Source organism: Cupressus sempervirens, chromosome 1, assembly GCF_028749045.1.
Source record: "Cupressus sempervirens isolate cs-2001-9-10 chromosome 1, ASM2874904v1, whole genome shotgun sequence".
NCBI classification, from domain to species: Eukaryota; Viridiplantae; Streptophyta; class Pinopsida; order Cupressales; family Cupressaceae; genus Cupressus; species Cupressus sempervirens.
Genome location: NC_143118.1, coordinates 322038588 through 322059089, shown reverse-complemented (window position 1 = coordinate 322059089; position 20502 = coordinate 322038588). Strand labels below are relative to the sequence as shown.

The following is a 20502-nucleotide window of genomic DNA, read 5'->3' as shown; positions in this document are numbered from 1 at the left end:
TATAAAAATAGAATACAATGTCAGAATTAGATCATATATTTAAAATTTTATAGATTTTATGTTTACTAATATAATTTTTAAATTTTATTTGACATTTTTAAAAGGTTTTTTCAACTTTTTCACCATAATCTACATTGGAGTCTATTATATCCAAAAATAACATTCTCATTACTAAATGACAACCACCATTTGTATAATCTACATCTCAAGCTCTCTTAGAGCCCTTGTTCAATCAATAGACTATATTGATATCATAACTAATAAATAAATTCTTAACTGCCCGTACAACTATTAATACCTGTTAAAGTAGGGGGTCCTCTCCCTTAATGATAATACATAAAAATTAAAAGTTATAAATAAGTCTGGTACATGTATCCAAAGGGCAAACTCCTCAATGGGAAAACGAGGGTCCAGAGTCCACTAAAACATCTTTCATTTTTCCACTCGCGGGCTCATACGTTTCGAAAATTAAGTTGGCCCAGTCAAACATAATTTTATATAATATTTCCGTGTCAAACTTATCGTTAAGAAATACTGACTTTTCTTCTGCAGTTTTTCCTTGCGTAGTGGTTTGCTTCCCTTTATATACAAACGGTAGACGGAAAACAAGGATAAGAAGCAAGAAGGAGTTGAGCAAAGCATTTGTCTGTTTTCCACAAGATGACCAGAGATAAGCATGCATCCCCAGATACACAGGAAATCGAGAAGGATAAATTACACGAAGCCGAAGGCATGATTTCTAAATGGGACACGAAAACGATAAACACGATGCTCTTCCAGAGCAACCCACTAGAAGCCACCCAATATCTGACGGCGGTACAAAATCTGCAGCAACTGATGGAAAATTTGTCCGTCGCAGACAGCAACTCTGCCGAGATGATCCGTGCTGAGAACCTGATGCAGATGTCAATGGCCCGTCTCCAGAACGAGTTTCACAACATTCTGTTATCTAACAGCGATCCCGTCGACCGGTCGGGCCGGTTCTCTGCCAATTCCAGCACGGAAGGGAGCGGGAGGAGGTCGAGCGGCTTCTCTGCCAATTCCAGCACGGAAGGGAGCGGGAGTAGGTCGAGCGGCTTCTCTGCCAATTCCAGCACGGAAGGGAGCGGGAGGAGGTCGAGCGGCTTCTCTGCCAATTCCAGCACGGAAGGGAGCGGGAGGAGGTCGAGCGGCTTCTTTTCTGACCAAGACGACGGCAGCGGCGGCGGCGGCACCCCGGTTTCCGCGTGTCCGTCAATTGACAGAAATTGCGACCTGGACACATTTCCGTTTGGCGCCGTCGCCGATCTGAGGAAGATAGCGGAGAGCATGGCGTCTGCGGGGTACGGGAGGGTTTGCGTTCGAATCTTCGCGGTAACCAGAAAATCAGTGGTGGAAGAAAGTCTGTACAATCTCGGCGTCGAGAAGTTGACTCTGCACGATGTTCAGAAAATGGAGTGGGCGGCGCTGGAGGACAAGATCAGGAAATGGATCTACGCCGCCAAAATCAGCATGCGACTTTTATTTGCTCGAGAAAAGCGGCTGTGCTATCAGGTATTCGAGGGTTATACACAGCTCAGAGATTCCGTCTTCTCCGAGGTCGCCAAAGAGCCGGCGGGGAGGGTTCTCGGCTTTGCCGAAGCCGTGGCGGCGGGAAAGCCGTCGGCGGAAAAGATGTTCAAGGTTCTCGACATGTACGAGACCTTGAGGGAGATAATCCCCGACATTAGTGAAATATTTTGTGAAAAGCCCTGCCAGGATCTGCAGACACAGGCCGCAAATTGGGCCGCTCTGCTCGGCGAGGCGGCGTGGGGGATTTTAACTGAGTTTGAGAGTTCCCTGGAGAAGGAAAATTCAAAGGCGACAATTCCAGGTGGAGCTGTTCATCCTGTTACGAGATACGTGGTCAATTATGTTGCTTACCTGTATGATTACAAGGACACCTTCGCAAACCTAACGCCCGCGGACCTGCCGCAGAACCTGCTGCAGAATTTCGCTCCTGAGCTCGAAGATGACGTGGATTTCGAGTCTGCCCCGCTGTCGATCCACGTCGGATGGATCGCCGTGCTCCTGCAGTGCAAACTTGACGCGAAGGCCACGCTTTACAAGGACCCCGCGCTGTCGTACCTGTTTCTGATGAACAACCTGCACTACGTGGTGGAAAAGGTGAAGCGATCGGAGGTGAAGTCCGTGCTGGGGGACAAGTGGTTGAGGAAACAGAGTAATATGGTGAGGCAGTATGCGGCTAATTATGAGCGGGCGGCGTGGAGTAAAGTGCTATCGTTTCTGACGGAGGAGGGGAGCTGTAGGGCTTCGCAGCAGGTGTTGAAGGGGAGAGTGAAGGCGGTGAACGTGGCAATAGAAGGGGTGATAAAGAGGCATGAAGGGTGGGTTGTGCCGGATTTGCGGCTGCGGGAGGAGCTTGCGATTTCGATATCGCAGAGGGTTATGCCGGCTTACAGATCGTTCTTGGGTAGATTTGAGAGGCGGCTGGAGAGCGGAAGGCACTCGCACGCGCAGGTCAAATATACGGCGGATGATTTAGAGAACTTTGTGCTCGATCTCTTCAATGGCGGCGCCTCGTCCATGAGCTCGAAAAGACGCCAAAGATGAGAAGGTTCATTAGCCCCTTGTAATGCGTTCGCTAGCAGAGCTCAAGAGCATAAAGGAAGTTTTGAGGCCGTTTAGCTAGTTAGTTTACGATTCATTCCTAAATTGAATCTGTCGAAATTATTTTTGGACTTTGTGTAAATTGTGTCGGGTTTGTCATCGACCGGCTCGAAACTTCATTGGCATGTCATACTCGACTTGAATAATCTCGTGTGTAGATATTTTGTTGAAAGTCGATAGGCATTTATGTGGTCTAATTTAATATACTAGCAATCAATGGGTACGCCGCTTTATATCTCTTCTTCTCTACCACTCCTTTATTTCTATCACTATAAATTTCCCTAAATCTCTTTATCCCCCTATATCTCTCCCTTTCTACCTCTCTATATATCACTTCTAAATATATTTTTATCTTTATATCTCCACCTCTCCATTTGTCTTTTCTATATATTTATATCTTTCATGCCACTCTCTTCCACTTATCTCTTTTTTTATTCTCTCCATATCCATTTTCATCTTAATCTACATCTCCATACCACTCTCTCACATGCAATCTCTCCATTTGGACATATCTTTATCTCCCTATCCATTCCTTTCTCTTCCTACCCTGCCCATCTCCCCCCCCTCCCCCCTTTGTATATTCTTAAAAGAGACAATAATGAGAAATATATTTTATGTAATGTCAATAGTTTGATTTCTTTCACCACAATTGTCCGATGATATTTTTAGATTGACCAACGTTACTATATTTTTATTGAAAATTCTCTTAAGTAAAGAGAAGAACAAATAAATGTATGTATTTACTATTAAAGAAAAAGAAAGAACTATTCTTTAGTACATTTAAGAGATATTGATGAGAAATATGTTTTATATATTAATTTTATATAATGTCAATATGAAATTATTTCAATTTCCATTAATACTTCTCTTACGTGAAGAGAAACAAATGTATGCTAAATTTGGTATATTATATTTTCTGATTACTTCTCTTCTCTAAATCTAATGTCACCCTATATGTCTTTATTTTTAGCAATGTCCTCTTGCTTGTCCCTCTTTCTATATTTTAATGTATGTATTAGAAAGTAAGATGAAACATTGGAAAGAAAGTAAAATGATTTCAAATTTTGAGTATGTATTTTTATAATCATCTTTTAGTATCATAGTAAGGATTTTTCATGTTTTCAATATTAAATATTATTTTAGATTAATTTAAAATAATTCTCAAATATTCTAAAAGAAAAAATTATATAGAATATAAATAATTTTAAAAATATATCATAAGAATATTCTTAATAGTTTTCAAATAAATATAAATTTCTATGCTATTAATATGGTATTACTAAAAAATAATAATCAAAGATTAAATTTGGAAATAAATTATATATGAATAAAAATAATCACATCAACTATTCTCTAAAACCAAAAATATGAAAATTCTTTCAACTATCTATAATATTTTTAAAACAAAAAAATTATTTTTAAAATATAATACTTATATTGTTTATATTTGTAAACTTTCCATGACTAAATTTGTCTCAAATTATCATAATTACAAAAATAAATTTTAAATAATAATTTAATATATTATATTCATATTAAATAAAACTATTTAAAAAAAATCAACCTAAAATATTCATACTTATTAGATTTTTATACCAATTTAATTTATAAAAAGCATTAAAAAATTCTTCTCATATAATGAGCATCAAGGTTATCGTAGGAGGTTCAGTGTTTCTTTTGTATATAAGGAACATTCCTTAGCTTCTTTGCCATGTCTTCCGAACATTTCTATCATCTTCACCGAGAAAGTTTTTGCCAAGAAGTTGTAGTGCAAAACAATGTAGCTTTGGATCTGGACAGTGGGAATCACGGAAAGCATGGAATTTATAACTCTAGGGCATGTTCTTGAGGAAGCCTCCTACTTCGTACATTTCATCAACACTTGCCAATTTTAGAATATTTTGATTCTGAAATGTAATGAGAAAATAATCTGAAGCCCTTGAAATTTTCCCCGAGAGCTTTCAGCTGCTCAACACTTTGAATGCCATCCAACAGGAGATCATCTCTCTTGATGAAAATATAACACAACAGAGAACAAACAGCGGAAAGAGAAACTAAGGGAGAAACCATGAGAGACAATGTGCTCCCTCTTTTAAATAAAAGTGTAAAATATTGTTAAATATTATTGCTCAGTCTGGACTTTTTAGAGCATCATCCGGCTGCTCAAGCAAAAGAGGAATTTAAATTATTTAGTTTAAGGTCTTTTTGTTCTATGCTCTGGCAGATGAATGACCATAACGACAAGCTCAGCCGTCCATCCCTACTCTGTCCATAGCTGTAATTTTTGAGCATTACACAATTAAATACGATGAGAGTCGTAAGAATCAAGGGTTCTTTCACCATCCCTGTCAGTGCAACTGCCTTTTATTAAGCTCAAAAAGAGACAAAAGCCACTGGTGACAAAGTCAATATCTTCGGCAGCAAAAACGTAATGTGAATAGCTATCCCATTGGTGTTAGTGAGAAGGTTGTAAATGTCTAAATATCTCCACACAATGCCTGTCAAGTTGCTTAGTGCATGCGTTTGGACATCCTCTCACTGCTATAGCGATGATGCAATTTCTCAAGCCATTATTATTATATGGGGCTATCGACGGTTAATATTGACTGAATTCAATGTAAGAAGATAGAAATGCTGGAAGCCGTCGGATCTTCTAGAAATCACTTACTTCCTTTAGCCATTAGTTGCAGCTCGCCTGAGCAAAGAAATGGATCGAGTGTTTGCAGGAAGAATGCCAAAACTGATTACCCTCCACTCCACTCCTCTTGGCAAGCCTTCAACCTTAATCGCCCACCCTGCTTGTCCTGGTAATCCACTTTTTCCCAAACAGGTTGGAGCATGGATCGAGAGAAAACGTGACTCTATATACGAAGGAAGTGACAACTGAAAAGACAGAGATCATGACATCAACAGTGAAATGAAAGTAGGCTTCAATGCCTTACCTAAACCAAATGTCATACAAATGAAAATGTTGGGCTTAGAGGAGATAAAAATACAATTTCAAAATCGGACGATGCTCAAGCTTCCAATGGTAGTCCACTCTCGTGCAATGCTAGAAACTGTTGATCTACAAAGTTGTCACTTCCACTCATTTAGTAAATGCAACGAAGAAAATGGGAAAAAAGAGTACAAATTTGACGTGTGAAGTAGAGAAAAGGCGCACCAAAGATTGGTTTAAAAAAGATCAACGGTTGAAAGCGTCTCAATGGCAGTCATTTTCTCTCCATGGCTGTCAACCATTGGATGTCAAACTGAGCCTCTCAACTTCATAGAGGAAATGCCTACGGCGTAATAATACTAGCAATTGCACCTTAGTGTGCAATAGGTACGCTGTAAGTTATGTAAGTCCAATAAGTATTTGTCCATTTATCTCTCTCTCCCTCCTTGCCTCTCCATTTTATAATGTCCTTATATTTATTCTTGTTATCTTTTGATGAATCTAATTCACCATCTATATCACTTTATATCTCATCCCATCTATATGTCCCTCTCTATGCATCCTTCCAATCCTCATAGATCTCTTTCTATCTTTACCTCTGAATCTATCTGTATCTCTCTATACATCCACCTCTCCTCATTACACTCTTCCTATACCTTTAAATCTCTACACTCAATCTCTATCTCCACACATCTCTCTCTCTCTCTCTCTCTCTCTCTCTCTCTCTCACACACACACACACACACACACACACACACACACACACAACTCACCCTCTCTTTGTCTTCAATTTTTTTGTCTCTCACTCTCATTCTTTCCTTATGTCTCCTTCATATATATTTAGTCCTCCATCTTACACTCAATCTCTATTTGTACACATCTCTCTCTCTCTCTCTCTCTCTCTCTCACACACACACACACACACACACACACACACACACACACACACACACACACACACAACTCACCCTCTCTTTGTCTTCAGTTTTTTTGTCTCTCACTCTCATTCTTTCCTTATGTCTCCTTCATATATATTTATGTCTACCATATTTGTTTATCCTTTTATATTCCCAATTTATGTATTTGTTCCTTCTATACATAGCCCTCTCCTCCATACCCATGTCTATATCTATCTATGTCTTCATCTTTATTGTTAGTTTCTTACCTCTTTCTCTCTCATGCTTACACCTTCAATATCTACCTCACTTCCTCTATTTTCCAAATGCAACATGATCATGTTGATAAACAAGTTATAAAATTATTCATAAAATGAAGTCTATTTCATTGTTTTAAATTTTTTTCATATATTTATGAAAAAAATACAAAAACATGAACAACCGCAACAAAAATACACACACAAAAAACTCTATCAAAATAAGAAATAAGAGAAAACAAAAAGCTTAAATAAAATTTAAAAAACTAAGAATAAAGTAGATAACTACCCAACCTAAGGAATACAAAAGTAAAACAATAAAACTAATACCATTAAACCTATAAATCTATATAATTATTGTATTTAATTACTAAAATTTCAATTATATAAATTAATTTATAATTATATTTATGTAATTTGTTAATTAAATTAGAAACATATTTTTTATTGATTAGAATTTAGTGGGGTTTTTCTTCTTTCCTAGTAATTTTTGTACAACAAAATCTCCTAATATGTGTTTTGTCAATTTGTAGTTTTCAAAATAATTTTTACTTAAATTGATTACTAGAGTGGGAGTATTAAAGATATTATGTTTTCTTACTTTAGTTATAATATACCACCTGGATAATTTTGTATTTTTTAATTTCACATGTTTATATAAATATAAGGAGATAGATGTAGAGAAAGATATGTATATATAAATGAAATAAAGATAGACAAAGATGGATAGATGTAGCTAGAGCTAGAGGAATCGAAAAAAGCTAGAAAGAGGTAAATATTATAAATAGGTAGATAGAGTCATAGAAAGAGACACAGAGTTACTCACAAAGTGTAATGTCATTTTTCATTATTTATCCCTCTCCTTTTCACATATATTTTTTCGTAATTGATCTTCAACATATCTTTGGCATACTTATTACACATAGTCTACAACACATTAATAAATTTATGAGTCTCTTATGTGGGAGGTCTTAGGCTTGAGTCTACTCAAGCTAAATAAATAATAATAATTAATCATAACACATAATAATAAACAATCTTAGCTTGAGCCTCTTATCAAATTTTTAAAAAAAATCACACAAACAAATCCATAAATTATGTGCACTTAATTAGTAATACTTTTCAGCTAGTTCAATTATATATTCTTCTTATAAACTGAATAAGTCGATATTTTTGAATTCTACTATTAACAGAAACAAAGGATTATTATTTTTGTTATGTGTTGTTAAAAATAGGACATGAAAATACACCGACATAAAAACTATGATATCTAAGAAGTCGACATTAATAATAACACGACCATTTGTCCACCCCTAATAAAAGAATCCTAAAGAGGACGATATGCCATTTCTATTAGAATGTAATGATTTAATTATTGAATATTATTCTATGATTTGGGTAGTAAGTTGATTCATATTTAAAGAAAATCACAAAAGAGCCTACATAATTGAAGTGTGTAATGTGGGTTTTCAATACATATAATTTAAAAATTTGTTGTAGATCTGTGGTTATTTTGGGAACAAGATTTCTTTGGATCTCATCTTCATCCTCCTTAAACACTAGGTTAATTAATTTTGTAGTCTTCAATTAATTTTAAATTCATTAGTTCATTGAGCCATATGTATTTAGAGGTTTCTATCAATAAACTAAATATTATTAATTTAACAACAATAGCCTAATAAGATTGTATATCTGAAACACAGGAATACATCATCATATACTATTTTGAAAATCACATCAATATTAAATCTAGAATTTAAATATCTTATTTTATTTGTAATTTTCTTATACATTAATCAATATATTTCCAAATCATATTCAATCTACAATTATTAAGAAGATTATTATTTTCATACTATTATGTCATTATCAATCTCTACTACTTGTTAAATTACTACGAATATACTTTTATACCATAATCAATTTGAAGTAGTGAGTTGCACAGTACTCATGCTAGAGAAGGGTGTGGCCAACAATTTCTCCATTTTTTGTGAAGTTTCAAATCATCCTGGTAGAGACTATTGTTATAAGGTGACGAATGTGTTTGTTAGAAAATTCATTTTAAATACTACATTTCCTTAAATTTATTGCTTAGGTTTTTGGATTGGATGGTTATGAACTCTACAATAATTTTCATGATTTAAATCAAGGGAAAACAATCAAGTTATCTATTGAACCTAGGAGTTGTTAGATAGTAGAACACACCTGCAACACAACCTCCAACTCCCTGCAACAAGGACTCTAGGAGCTACAGCTTGTTAGGATTTCCTTCCAAAGATAGAGGAGCAGAAAAAGTGTTCCTTGGATTCTTAAGAATTGTTCAAAGTTCATGAGGAATGATAAAAATGTTTCTTTTATACTTTGATACTAATGGTGCATTGTTGCATTTGGATTCTCTTGCAAAACCGTAGGGGTATAATGGAGATGTCGAAATTCACATTGCAAATGTAATTTGCTAAAAAACAAAAAAAAAATCAATGGACAAACAATCTTCAATAATCGATCACCGACCTTCAACTTCCAACCGCTGATGTGCTCAAAACAACAAATAGTAAAAATTGTAGTCCCATGTTTTGATTCTTCTAGGATATGAATCTAGTAAAATTTACAAGGTTACCAAAAATTGAAACTTATGTTGAGGAATGAATGCTTCAAAAACTGCAAGGTTGTCCTTCTCTTCCATGCACTCTTTTAAAGATACCACAGAGAGACTTGAATGTAAGCAACTCCGTAAGAGATGAACAAAGAAGAGATTTAAAGGGAAGGGATACTCAAATGTCTTATAACACAACATATGATCTCTCTCTCTCTCTCTCTCTCACACACACACACACACACACACACACACACACACACACACACACACACACACACATCATATAATCACACACACAAACATACACATATTTACAAAATATAACGAATTTAATTTTTTTAACTTTCTTACAAATATAATTATTTTTAAAAAGCTATATTATTAATAGAATAAGTACCCAGTGCTAAAAGAACAATTTTTCTCAAATATAAATGCTTCTTTAAATACTTTAATCCTTGTAGCCTTGTTTACTAATTAATCTTTGAGCTTTGAGCTAAAACTTTTAACCAATTTTATTTTAAAATATAGTTTATTGACAATATGAAAAATAAGATAACATTGAAAAACCATTCAATCCCTAAGATCAACTTCAATTATATATTACCTATTCATGGTAGAATAAATCTTTCCACTAGTATGAATAGTTCCACTATTGTTGGTGTTGGCTCTAGAATATATAGAGACCACTCACTATTGTATAGGCCTTAACCATACAAATGAACAAATTTGGGAACTCTCACTCCGCTCGGCATCTTCAGATGCAACGGCTCAATTTTAGGGTGATATGAGAAATCGACGTCTGCCATGGGCTCGACTTCATTAAGACCTGTTAGTTGGGAAATCGGTCAAAAGGCGAAGTGAGGCATTGAAAATCTCTGAGTATGCCTAGCTTTCAAAATGGAAGGCAATGGAAGTGACGATTCCTCTGCTGCAATTGTCCGCTGAGAGATGTTGAGTAATAGTGAAGAGTTCGTGGGAATCATAGAGACTACTCCCACTGTCCCACACAGGCGGTGACTCGATCTTAGGTTGTGTTGATGTTGAAGTTCGTCTACAGTGGAAATTGTGCTGATGCGCCATTGGATTTGTGTACTCTGATGGCGCAAATAAGAGACTACAGAACAGAGAGAAATGGAAGAGAATGATGTGCCCCATGTAATCGCTTTACTTCACAATCGGTTTGCCCTCCTCATGGGTCTTTGTAATACACTTCCCTTGTATTTGGTCCATTAACTAATAGCAGTCTTTAATGCTCGACCACTATTTATAGCTTCATGATCGAATACTTGTGGAGGATGAATGCCCAGCTCATCATTAATCGTTAATTTATTTTGACCAATTGTACACTAACTTCTCCACAACCTCCTTCAATAACACATAATTTAAACAAACAGAGATATTTCCAAAGCCTGGGAGACAGTGGACGACCATTGCGCAGTCTTTAACCGTCGATTATTATACCAAATATATTGATTGATGTTGTACTTTGCCATTGACGCCTGCCTATCCATTTATTACGGCAAGAGGAGAGTAGATGGTTTTTAAGTGTACAGATTGATAATTTACAGGTTGGCAGGCTTGGGAATTCGCTTGCTGATGAGAAAAGCTAAAGAGTTACAGATTATTGACTGAGTGTGGAATCCAAATGAGTTATATTTAGTGTTTTCCGTTTTAGTTCCCACCATTTATTTATGCTGACGTCGGTTCTCTCCGTTCCGGGTGTTTCAGATATGATTGTTCTATCTGCTGATTAATTTTCCAAGGGCAAAGAGATTTATTGCTTTCTGAAGTTAGCGAGGTTCGAACCAGGAGCCTTCTTTCAGGTTAGTATCGTTGTTCTCTAGAGGCCCTTCAGGACCATTGATCTGCTTTCCCATTAATTGAGATGAATCTGGTGGTTCTGTCGACCATCGGAGGATTTTGTTTACCTTGTTGAGTAGAACTTTCCAAGGATGTTTTTGGTTTTCATCATTTTGTTTAATTGAAGCAAAATCAATCGTTTGCTTGGCATCAGAAATTTCATTATTCTGTTGATTTAGGTATTATTTGTAGTTCGGCTTCTATCAATTGCCGTGAAATTGATCGCGGTTTGCCTACTATAGCAGCGTTTTAGCGATATTGAAGTGCGCTTTTCATTGCTTAGGTATACTCAAAACTTTTTCTTCTATTAATTGACATATTTCATCGTTCCTAAGGATCCTTTGAGATGGATAAGAAAATTCCACAATAGTTTTGCAATAAATAAATAAAACCATTACCATACACGATCTGCTTTGGTCACTCCGGATAAGAAATGATCTGTTTGGCCATTTAAGTCTTGAAAAACCCAAAAATACAATCAGATTTGGGCGTCAACCGATTGTCTTGGTCGTGAGCTATGAGTTGGCCCATGAGGCTTTTGTAGTAAAAGTCTCTCTTTGCCAGCAGATCACCCTTACGCTGAATCCACAGTGTTTTGTACGTCATGCGCTATGATGAAAAGGTGAAAATCGATCGACGGTTCAAATTTTTGCTCCTCACATTCAAATAGGGAACGCCTATGGCGTAAAAATCATAAATCGTTTTATTTGAACCTAATTATTAGTATCATTAAAACTAAATCAAATTTATTGTCTGAAATAGAAACATGTTAACGTTCTGCTTTGTTTACCATTGACTTCTTATGTTTTTAAACAAATTTGTTAAGTCTTTATAGTGTTGCTATGTGTTATACGTTTTAGCATAATTATGATCCATTTCAATAATTGGAAAATTAAGTTGGTCTAATTAAGGTGATTGAGCAAATTTAGTAATATTAAGATGTATATGCATTAAAACAATTTTAAAAAAATATTCAGAAGATTTGGAAGGTTTCTTTAGTGTCACATGGAATATTTCATGAGCAATTGCATGAGATTTTACATGTGTGGATTCTAGATTATGTAAGACTTATAAAAAGCGAATGCATTATAATTGTAAGCTCTAGGCTTCTAATTTCATGATTTACAATTTATAAATAATTTTAATATTTGTTACTAGCATCCTTCACAACTAGAGCTCTTTACCATCTCAATGGTAACTACTTGTTCTTTTGTGTCCTTTCATCCTTCTTACCACAACATGGATTTAAACTCCCAATTAATTGGAAGTGGAAACAAAGTAGTTAGGTCTCTAATGATGATATTGACACTCTACACCAACTACATAAAATTATAGAAATCCATCATCTCAAGTATATATAAATTTGATATTTATTACTAGAAATGTTGTAGCACAAATTATAACAATTACAAAATCTTGAATAGATATATGTATGTGATGTAGATTTACCTAGTTATCACATATCTATGTCCACAAGCTCTTATTCTTTAATTTTTCAAGGTTATCAATTCAATTTCTCAATTCTTCTTTTCTCCTTGATTGAATAAATCTTAGCTCAACCCAAGATAATAAATTCAATGGAGCAATATTTGATTGCAATGAAAATTATTAAATATGTATACAACACGATATGTTAAATGCCAAAAAATTATTCAAACATGATGAAAAATTGCTTAAGCCAAAGGAAATAACTTTTTATCTCATAAAAAACAATAAAATTTCTTAACATGTACACTTTGCCAAATTTCCACATATAAGGTTTTAGTCAAACTCAAAACTACAATACTCAAATAATATCCATATCTTTAATCTACAAGCCACTTCCTCCAAGATCCAATTCCAATTTCTAAATAGAGTTAGTTTCTCAATAGATAACCCATTACAATAAATTATAATACACTATAATGATTATCCAAAAAGTATTGTCCATGGTCCTTAGTTATAGTATCATCAATGTCATCAAATATAATGAGCTATTTCTAACATTTACTTTACAAATGAGAGACTCATAAATGATTGAACTTGGTTTCATAATGGTTTTACTAAATTTCTAGTTCACAATTCTTTGATTTTTGTTGTTTGTTGGTTGAGATTGAAATAACAATATTGTTGAATATACACTCAAACTATGTTCCTTTCTTGTTGTAGTATGATGCAAGTTTGAATTATTTTTACTCTCAAAAGTACATTAATGATATATGCCCAAAACAAAGCCAATTTTGAGAGCATGTTTATGTATTCTTGGTAATATTTATTGATAGTCATCTATTAGTTTGTAATACTTAACTAATACTTGTTTGCAAGTAATTGAATATCTATAAGTATTACTAGGTTCAATCATGTGAGTTTTGCAAAGCCTCAAGAACAAAAGATCTTGAGATCATGTGACTGGTAATTGAATATCTATTTGTATTGCTAGGTTCACTCACATGAGTTTTGCAAAGCTTGGAGAATAGGAGATCTCTAGATCATGTGACAGAATCTTTTCTATTGGCCATTAATTTAGGATACATGTTGATGAGACAATAAAAACCTCTAGCATCATCTTAAACAATAATTGGAAAAACCAACACAAGCAATTTACCTCAAGGATATTAATTTCTTTTGTCTAAGATATTGATCCAAACCAATTCAATCAAAAATATTAAAACAAGGTTTGTATTTTAAATGAAATTGATAGATCTGTAAAACTACAATCTAAATCTTTGTCAGCTATATAGCTGTCATGCCCAAAAATCAGAGCAAGAACACAACAACAATTTTTTTTGAAGAATAAATACTTTATTTAATACATACTAATATCGAATACATTGAAAAAAGATGACGACAATACTAGTTTCGATTTATAAAGTTTCACAATTAGTTTAAAGAGTTCAAGGGTACCAGTCTCTGATTATAACCTCGATTAGGGTAAAGGTAAGTTGAAGTACTCATAGAGGATTTCATTCCTTGATTCAAGAGTTAGAAAACCATTTGGACTTCGATTACATTTCATTGGGATATAGGGTCAATATCCAAACACACTATACTGGACTCAAGGCCATAAATCATAGTGCTACATGAACACTTAGTTTGGGTTGAATGAGTCAGTCGATTAAACATTAGGTTCAAATTACAAAGTATGACATCAAGTTCAAAATTCATTTTAGGGTTTCCAAGTTCTTAAGTCAATTATGATACTATCTCTTATTACAATATACTAGATCAATCTTTAGGAGAATCTAAATTCTGCATTGAAGGGGTTAATCTATCATAACATACTAATACTTAATTCCAGATATTATCATAACTTATTTAGAACTAATTAAAAACATTAAATATTTACCTTAAAACTATTTATGACATCTGAATTCTCTTCTAACATAACCTCACTCATCTTATTGAGTTATTTAGTCGACTTCACTTATCATACTTTTAGACATTCTCATCTTCTATTGAATCAAAATTATTAACTTACGCAACCTGTACCTAATTATTACTATTTGTTAAATGTTGTCCTAATAAAAGTAACATATCTATTTCAAGTTCATAAAACCACAATTTAACACTTTTCAACTTAAATCACAATTTCATTTTCATCTTTAAAACACATTCTTACACCACTATTAGGTTTTAGATTGGGCAATTGGTAAGGTAGCAGCTAAATTGATCCTGGAGCTGCAATAGTGGCACTAGGGTGGGTTCTTTGATTTGGTGCCTATCTGGTATTGGTCGTTGGTTGGGGACTCTGGTCTTGGTTTCTGGTTTTTTATAGTTTAGACTGTTTGTGGTTCCAGGTCCCTGTAAAACTTGGGTTAGTTTGTTTTTGGACTTTTCTAGTGGTTTCAGGTCCCTGTAAAACCTGATTTTGGTACTGTTCTTCAGTTTGTTGCAGGTTTTTTCCTGGTTGGGCTGTCTTGCTTTATCTTTCTGGCTTTTGTTAAAGGGTTTCAGGGTCCCTTCAAAACCTGCTTTTACTGTAATCTAAAATACACCACTATTAGGTTATCTACATAAGACCCCTTCAATAACTCCCCAGACCTATACATTAGCAATTTGAATTTAAATAAATCCATAATTAAATACATAAATTTATTATAAGACATTATTTAAAATGCCTTCCTAAGTAAAATAATTTAATTTTAGATGATAAAACATCACTAACTTAAAACTACCCCACTTACTTACTTAGTTAATATAGACACCTAATTCCTATACTTGGGCCCCTTAGCCAAAGTTACATCTTATTAAAAATACTTTATATGAAAACAATTTAAAATAATTTTTAAAAATACCAATACACTTAGCCCTATCACAAAACATTACATTAATATTAAACTAAACTAAATCAATCATGTCTACTATCTAACTACTCCTAGTAACATCATAACTTAACCCTCTAACTACAAACACTTATATTATATTAATTATGGAACTAGAATAACTTAATAAGTGAAAATATCCTAATTAATTATTAAATAATACTATCTCAAGTTCTTAAGCTTATTATCTATTAAGTTTGATTACTATCTAAACTGCACCATAAAGATTCCTAAGTTGTGTATCCCCTATCCTAACTCTACCCCTTGCCCACTTGACAAGTGACTGGCCCACCTTTCTAGTGACTCCTCCCAAGGGAGGCACATGATCCCATTCAAGGCTGGACGCACACCATGGTTGTAGACCCAAGGTGGATGGTGGTATTGCATGGTGAGAGGGGAATCCAAGGCTAGTTCACTAATGAAGTCAAGGAGGAAAACTACCCTTTTTCAATTAGAACTAGCTATCCTCCATCAAAATTGTGCATGCCTAAGACATACATATTGCGTATACATCAATGCTCCTACATCAACACCAGTACCCTAGTACTTAAGGATACCACCTACAAATATGTCAGTAGTTTGTCAGTGCATCTGACATGAGTATGAGAATTTTCTAGTCATTAGAAAATATGTCATCATCCACCAAAAAATGTCATCTACACTCTCTTAATCATAGTTTGTTACCTGACTATGGTTGCCTAACTTGATGGTGTTGAATGGGGATTGACCTTTTGGTTGGGGGCTGATAATTGTGCATTTGATCGATAGCTGCTAATTACCTAACCCGTATCTCATATCTGTGAATTTAAATCATCGATGGGCTTCTATGGTGCGTCCATTTGGCCATTATTTTCACGCTTAGCATTTGCATGAGATTTGCGTATTGGACAACTCCAACTTAAAGAGTTCCATAGACAAGCATTGAGAGTTGAGAAGTGTAGGGGTGAGTGTGGGGAGGATTCCCTTCGCTTGCCATAAAATCCAGTAGTGCCATTGAAATGCCCAACCCATCCAACATTAGAATTTTTTTCACAACTGCTTTTGTCACTTTTGTTGCCATCTCGCATGTAGAATATAAACATTGTAGAAAGAGGGAGTTCTGGATGTTTGGGTGTGAAGGGAAGTAGTGTATTAATAGGGTTACATTGGGGAGAAGTCCGTGGACTTCGATTTGTGAAGCCAACTTTGTTTTGGAATTGTGCTCCCTCCTTTTGTCATTAGTGGAACCCATCTTTCGACTAAAAAGCCAAAGTGTATGTGTCTTCTATCCCATTTTTAATATTTTCATTTATTCGATCTAATTATTTGCAATATCTATAGATTGTCACTAAAACTAAAATCGTCTTAATTTTCTATCCATACCCACAATATGAAAAGGCATTGGACATTGCCCATTTGCAATGGTTAAAAGAATAGTCAGTTCTCCGCCATTATGGGGATAACAAAAGATTAGGATAATTTCAACACACTTTTTCATCTCTTTTGATAACAAAGATAGCTCTTCCTTTGATAACTTTTAGAGAGAGGAGGCAATAACAATAGAGGAATGAGAATAGATAGAAATCTTCATCTTCCAAGAAATTTATTTATCAGATCTACATTTTATGATCTTTTTGTGTTTGAGTTGTTGTGATGGGTGTTACTAGAATTTTGTAATATTTGTGTTGCTTTTTATGCTTGCAATGGTTAGGGTTTGTAAATGTCTGCATGTTGTGATTCTTTAGTAATTTTGCCATTTGTAGGTTGTTTTTACCCTTTCTTTTTTTCTTATAGATGAATTAAAGCTCATCATAGAAACGTTTTACAATTCTTGATGTTGTATTTGTTTTAGGGTTTTTATATCACCTTCACTTGGGAGTCTTTCCTATTTTTGACCTCATCATAGAAACCTTTTAGTGTTCTTGATATTGTATTTGTTTTAGGGTTTTTGTATCACCTTTACTCGGGAGTCTTTCCTATTTTTGACCCCTTTTATATTCTTCCATTTTAAAAGTTAGGGTTTCTTTTTTAAAAATTGAGTACTATTTTATTAATCTTTTTTATAGCTTCAAAACCTAAAAAAACACATATTAACACAACTTATAGTTTCATATAAGCACCATTTCAATAGAGACCTTTTTATAAAACCCCCATTTGTGGACTATTATTGGCCGTCTTTTAACTCAATTAAATCTGAGACTATAGTTAATAAATTAATAAACCCAAGGCATTCACATAAAATCCCCAAATTTTCTCTCAAACTTTAAACCTAAGACTGTTGTTAAACTAGTGGCATTTGCATTAAATCCCCAATTAAATTTGGGTCTACACCTTTGTAGGTAATAATATAATAAATACAACAAGAGGCACCCATACCATACAAATAGCCCAATTTTAAATTATGTTATATCAACTATTCTTTCTACTCATAGTTCGTATGCTTGGACAGATTGCAAGAGAAATGTTAAGGAAGACTGATTTTAAAAAGGACAGTATAAAAAATATTGCTCATTCATAATTAATTTATAATCACCTATTTAAATTTCACATTCCACACATTAATGCAAATCGAGTGAACTCTTTAATACATGATGCATGTGGACTCTTGAGTGTCATCTCAAGCACTTCTAAGTTTCCAACCTATTATATATATATATATATATATATATATATATATATATATATATATATATATATATATATATATATATATATATATATATATATATATATATATATATATATATATATATATATATATTCTCTCTAGGTGGCACTCAAATCATATCATACATACAATCCACCAATTCATCATTTATTATAAGAATTCATGCAAATCATCTACATGTTTTAATTTGCAATTTTTATCTATCTTCTACTGCTCTGGTATAGAAAGTTGTTCAATGAGGACAAAAAATTTAAACTAGGACGAGATCAAGTCCTTTCCCATTATTTTTTGATCTACTTTCCTTTCTTTTGAAAGCCCTCCTTGCAAAATAACCTCTGACCCACATAGTCAAACCTTCACTGATCTTGATCATTATTAAGAATATAATCCTGTAAATAATAATCATGTTCAATATCACTGAAAGATCCCACCATTTTGAGCACTTAACGTCTATTTGAAATATTGTGGAAACCACATATTCACCTGATATCTTGGGATAGTAAGGACATTGATTATTGTTGTCACTTAGGTTTGCACCCTTGTCCAAGGCCTATTCGTGAGGACAACCTAGTGAAACATGGAAACAACCTCCAAGCTGTGGGACTTGAACTACGAGGTTGAGTCTCCGAAGAAGGCTGGCTTTCTCTTACTATTAGGGCACACCTATCTACTCTTGGAGAGGAAAAGGGAGAAGAAGAGCATGAAAGTAAATCTACCTAGTCTAATCTAAGGAGGTGATGCACCAAAATAGAGTGTTTGGACTTCATTTCTGCCCATATATGCACTACAAAACTAGGATAACATTCAAAAGACATACACACCCAGACTTATATCAATCAGTAACCACATACAGATCGGGAAACCAAACTAAATAACACAAGGAAAGGATTTCACTTATATATTATCCAATAGGCCGAAAATAGACACAATATGCGAGCCACAGATCTCAACAATACACCAATGAGAGGCAAGACAGATGCACATACACATCAATGGCTGAAGGAGATGATACAGAATGTTATACAACTCAGAGACAAAGGGAATTTTACACTGCAGACCTGCGAGAAGTAGCAGAGAAAATCAGAAAAGGAGTCCTCCAAACAAAAACAATAAAATCTGCCTTTATAGCTCAGGCATAACTAAGATCTTTTGTTGCTGAAGTGACCCTGTAGCTACCTGCCATTAAGTCCCCCGGAGGAAAATCATGGAAATCTGAGGAAAATTTGATCTTGTTGCAACAGGTTTCCTGAGAGGACTGAGAATGACGCCATCGATGTTCTGACTGGGTAGATGGATCGACTGAGACGACGGAGTGTCTCCCTATGTTTCGCATTCATTTCTGGTAGGTCGAGATTGATCATGAAGATTAGATCGCAAGATAAAATCGATCACCCTCGCCCCTTAGGTTCATGAATCAGCAGGGGTCAGAGAGTCAACCTAGTTCCACAAGCCAACTGGGCCACGCAAGCCAATCGCTTCTTTTTGTTCTACCACCTGGGAAGTCCTCCGTGGTTGACCTTCTGTTATTGAACTAACCACGCCACCCTCGAACTGTTATCATTAACTATGGTGATTACAACCTGATTGCGACATTAATTGCCAGCCGCTAACCGTCAACTCTGGTCTGCCAGCGAGACACGCGTCAACAGGATGCTATGTCGCTATGGTAAAGGTCTCACAACTTTACCATAGCGAGATGATGCCTCCTGTTGATCTATTCTGATCTGACGATTGTGAAGACTCATCATGCTCCGTGCTGTCCTTACCTCGAGCCCATCATATCTGGTGCTGCCTCAGCAATCGCACTACACCCAAACGACACCTGGCAATATCTGACCGACGTACCCTAGCGAGACTTGGCCCCGCTGACACGTGGCGAAAGGGTGCCATGTCACTATGGTAAAGATCGCGTAACTTCACCATGGTGACATGGCACCTTTCGTCAATTTTCTTTGATCCGACGGCAAGCAAGATAGATATTGTCCCTTGCCCCTCAGCATATCAATTAATGAGAACCAACCACGTGCCAACCATCTATATTTCCTTCCAAACTTGGACCCACGAGGACACGTGTCCTCAGGGCACCATCTCGCTAACGTAAATCTCGCGTGGCTTCTTCATAGCATGATGGCGCCTACTGTTGATCTCTATAGATCCGACGGTGGAGATCTTAACCTTTGACTGCATTGACTGCGCTAAAGATCTGGTCCCATGCTCTGACTGTATTCTGACCTGGCATACGTGGCTGTTCCCCATTGGATTAATGAAGCACCACCTTGGTCTGACAAGGCACCAACCTAGAGGATCCGTACTGCCTTGACCCTACTGAGGGACATGTGTCAACCAGGCGCTATGTCG

At 35.2% G+C, this 20502-nt stretch overlaps 1 protein-coding gene and 1 pseudogene across 1 annotated transcript; one reads left to right on the top strand and one right to left on the bottom strand.

Moving 5' to 3' along the window:
* Positions 1 to 20502, bottom strand: part of LOC149577450 (ABC transporter G family member 11-like) — a 116568-nt pseudogene that overhangs the window by 6890 nt on the left and 89176 nt on the right.
* Positions 628 to 2963, top strand: LOC149577451 (exocyst complex component EXO70B1-like). The gene has a single exon (XM_089787175.1). The coding sequence runs from the start codon at positions 661 to 663 to the stop codon at positions 2590 to 2592; it is 1932 nt and encodes a 643-aa protein (XP_089643301.1). The 5' UTR covers positions 628 to 660; the 3' UTR covers positions 2593 to 2963.

Excerpts from the sequence above, each read along its gene's own strand:
- LOC149577451 (XM_089787175.1), top strand. The coding sequence starts at position 661 with ATGACCAGAGATAAGCATGCATCCCCAGATACACAGGAAATCGAGAAG.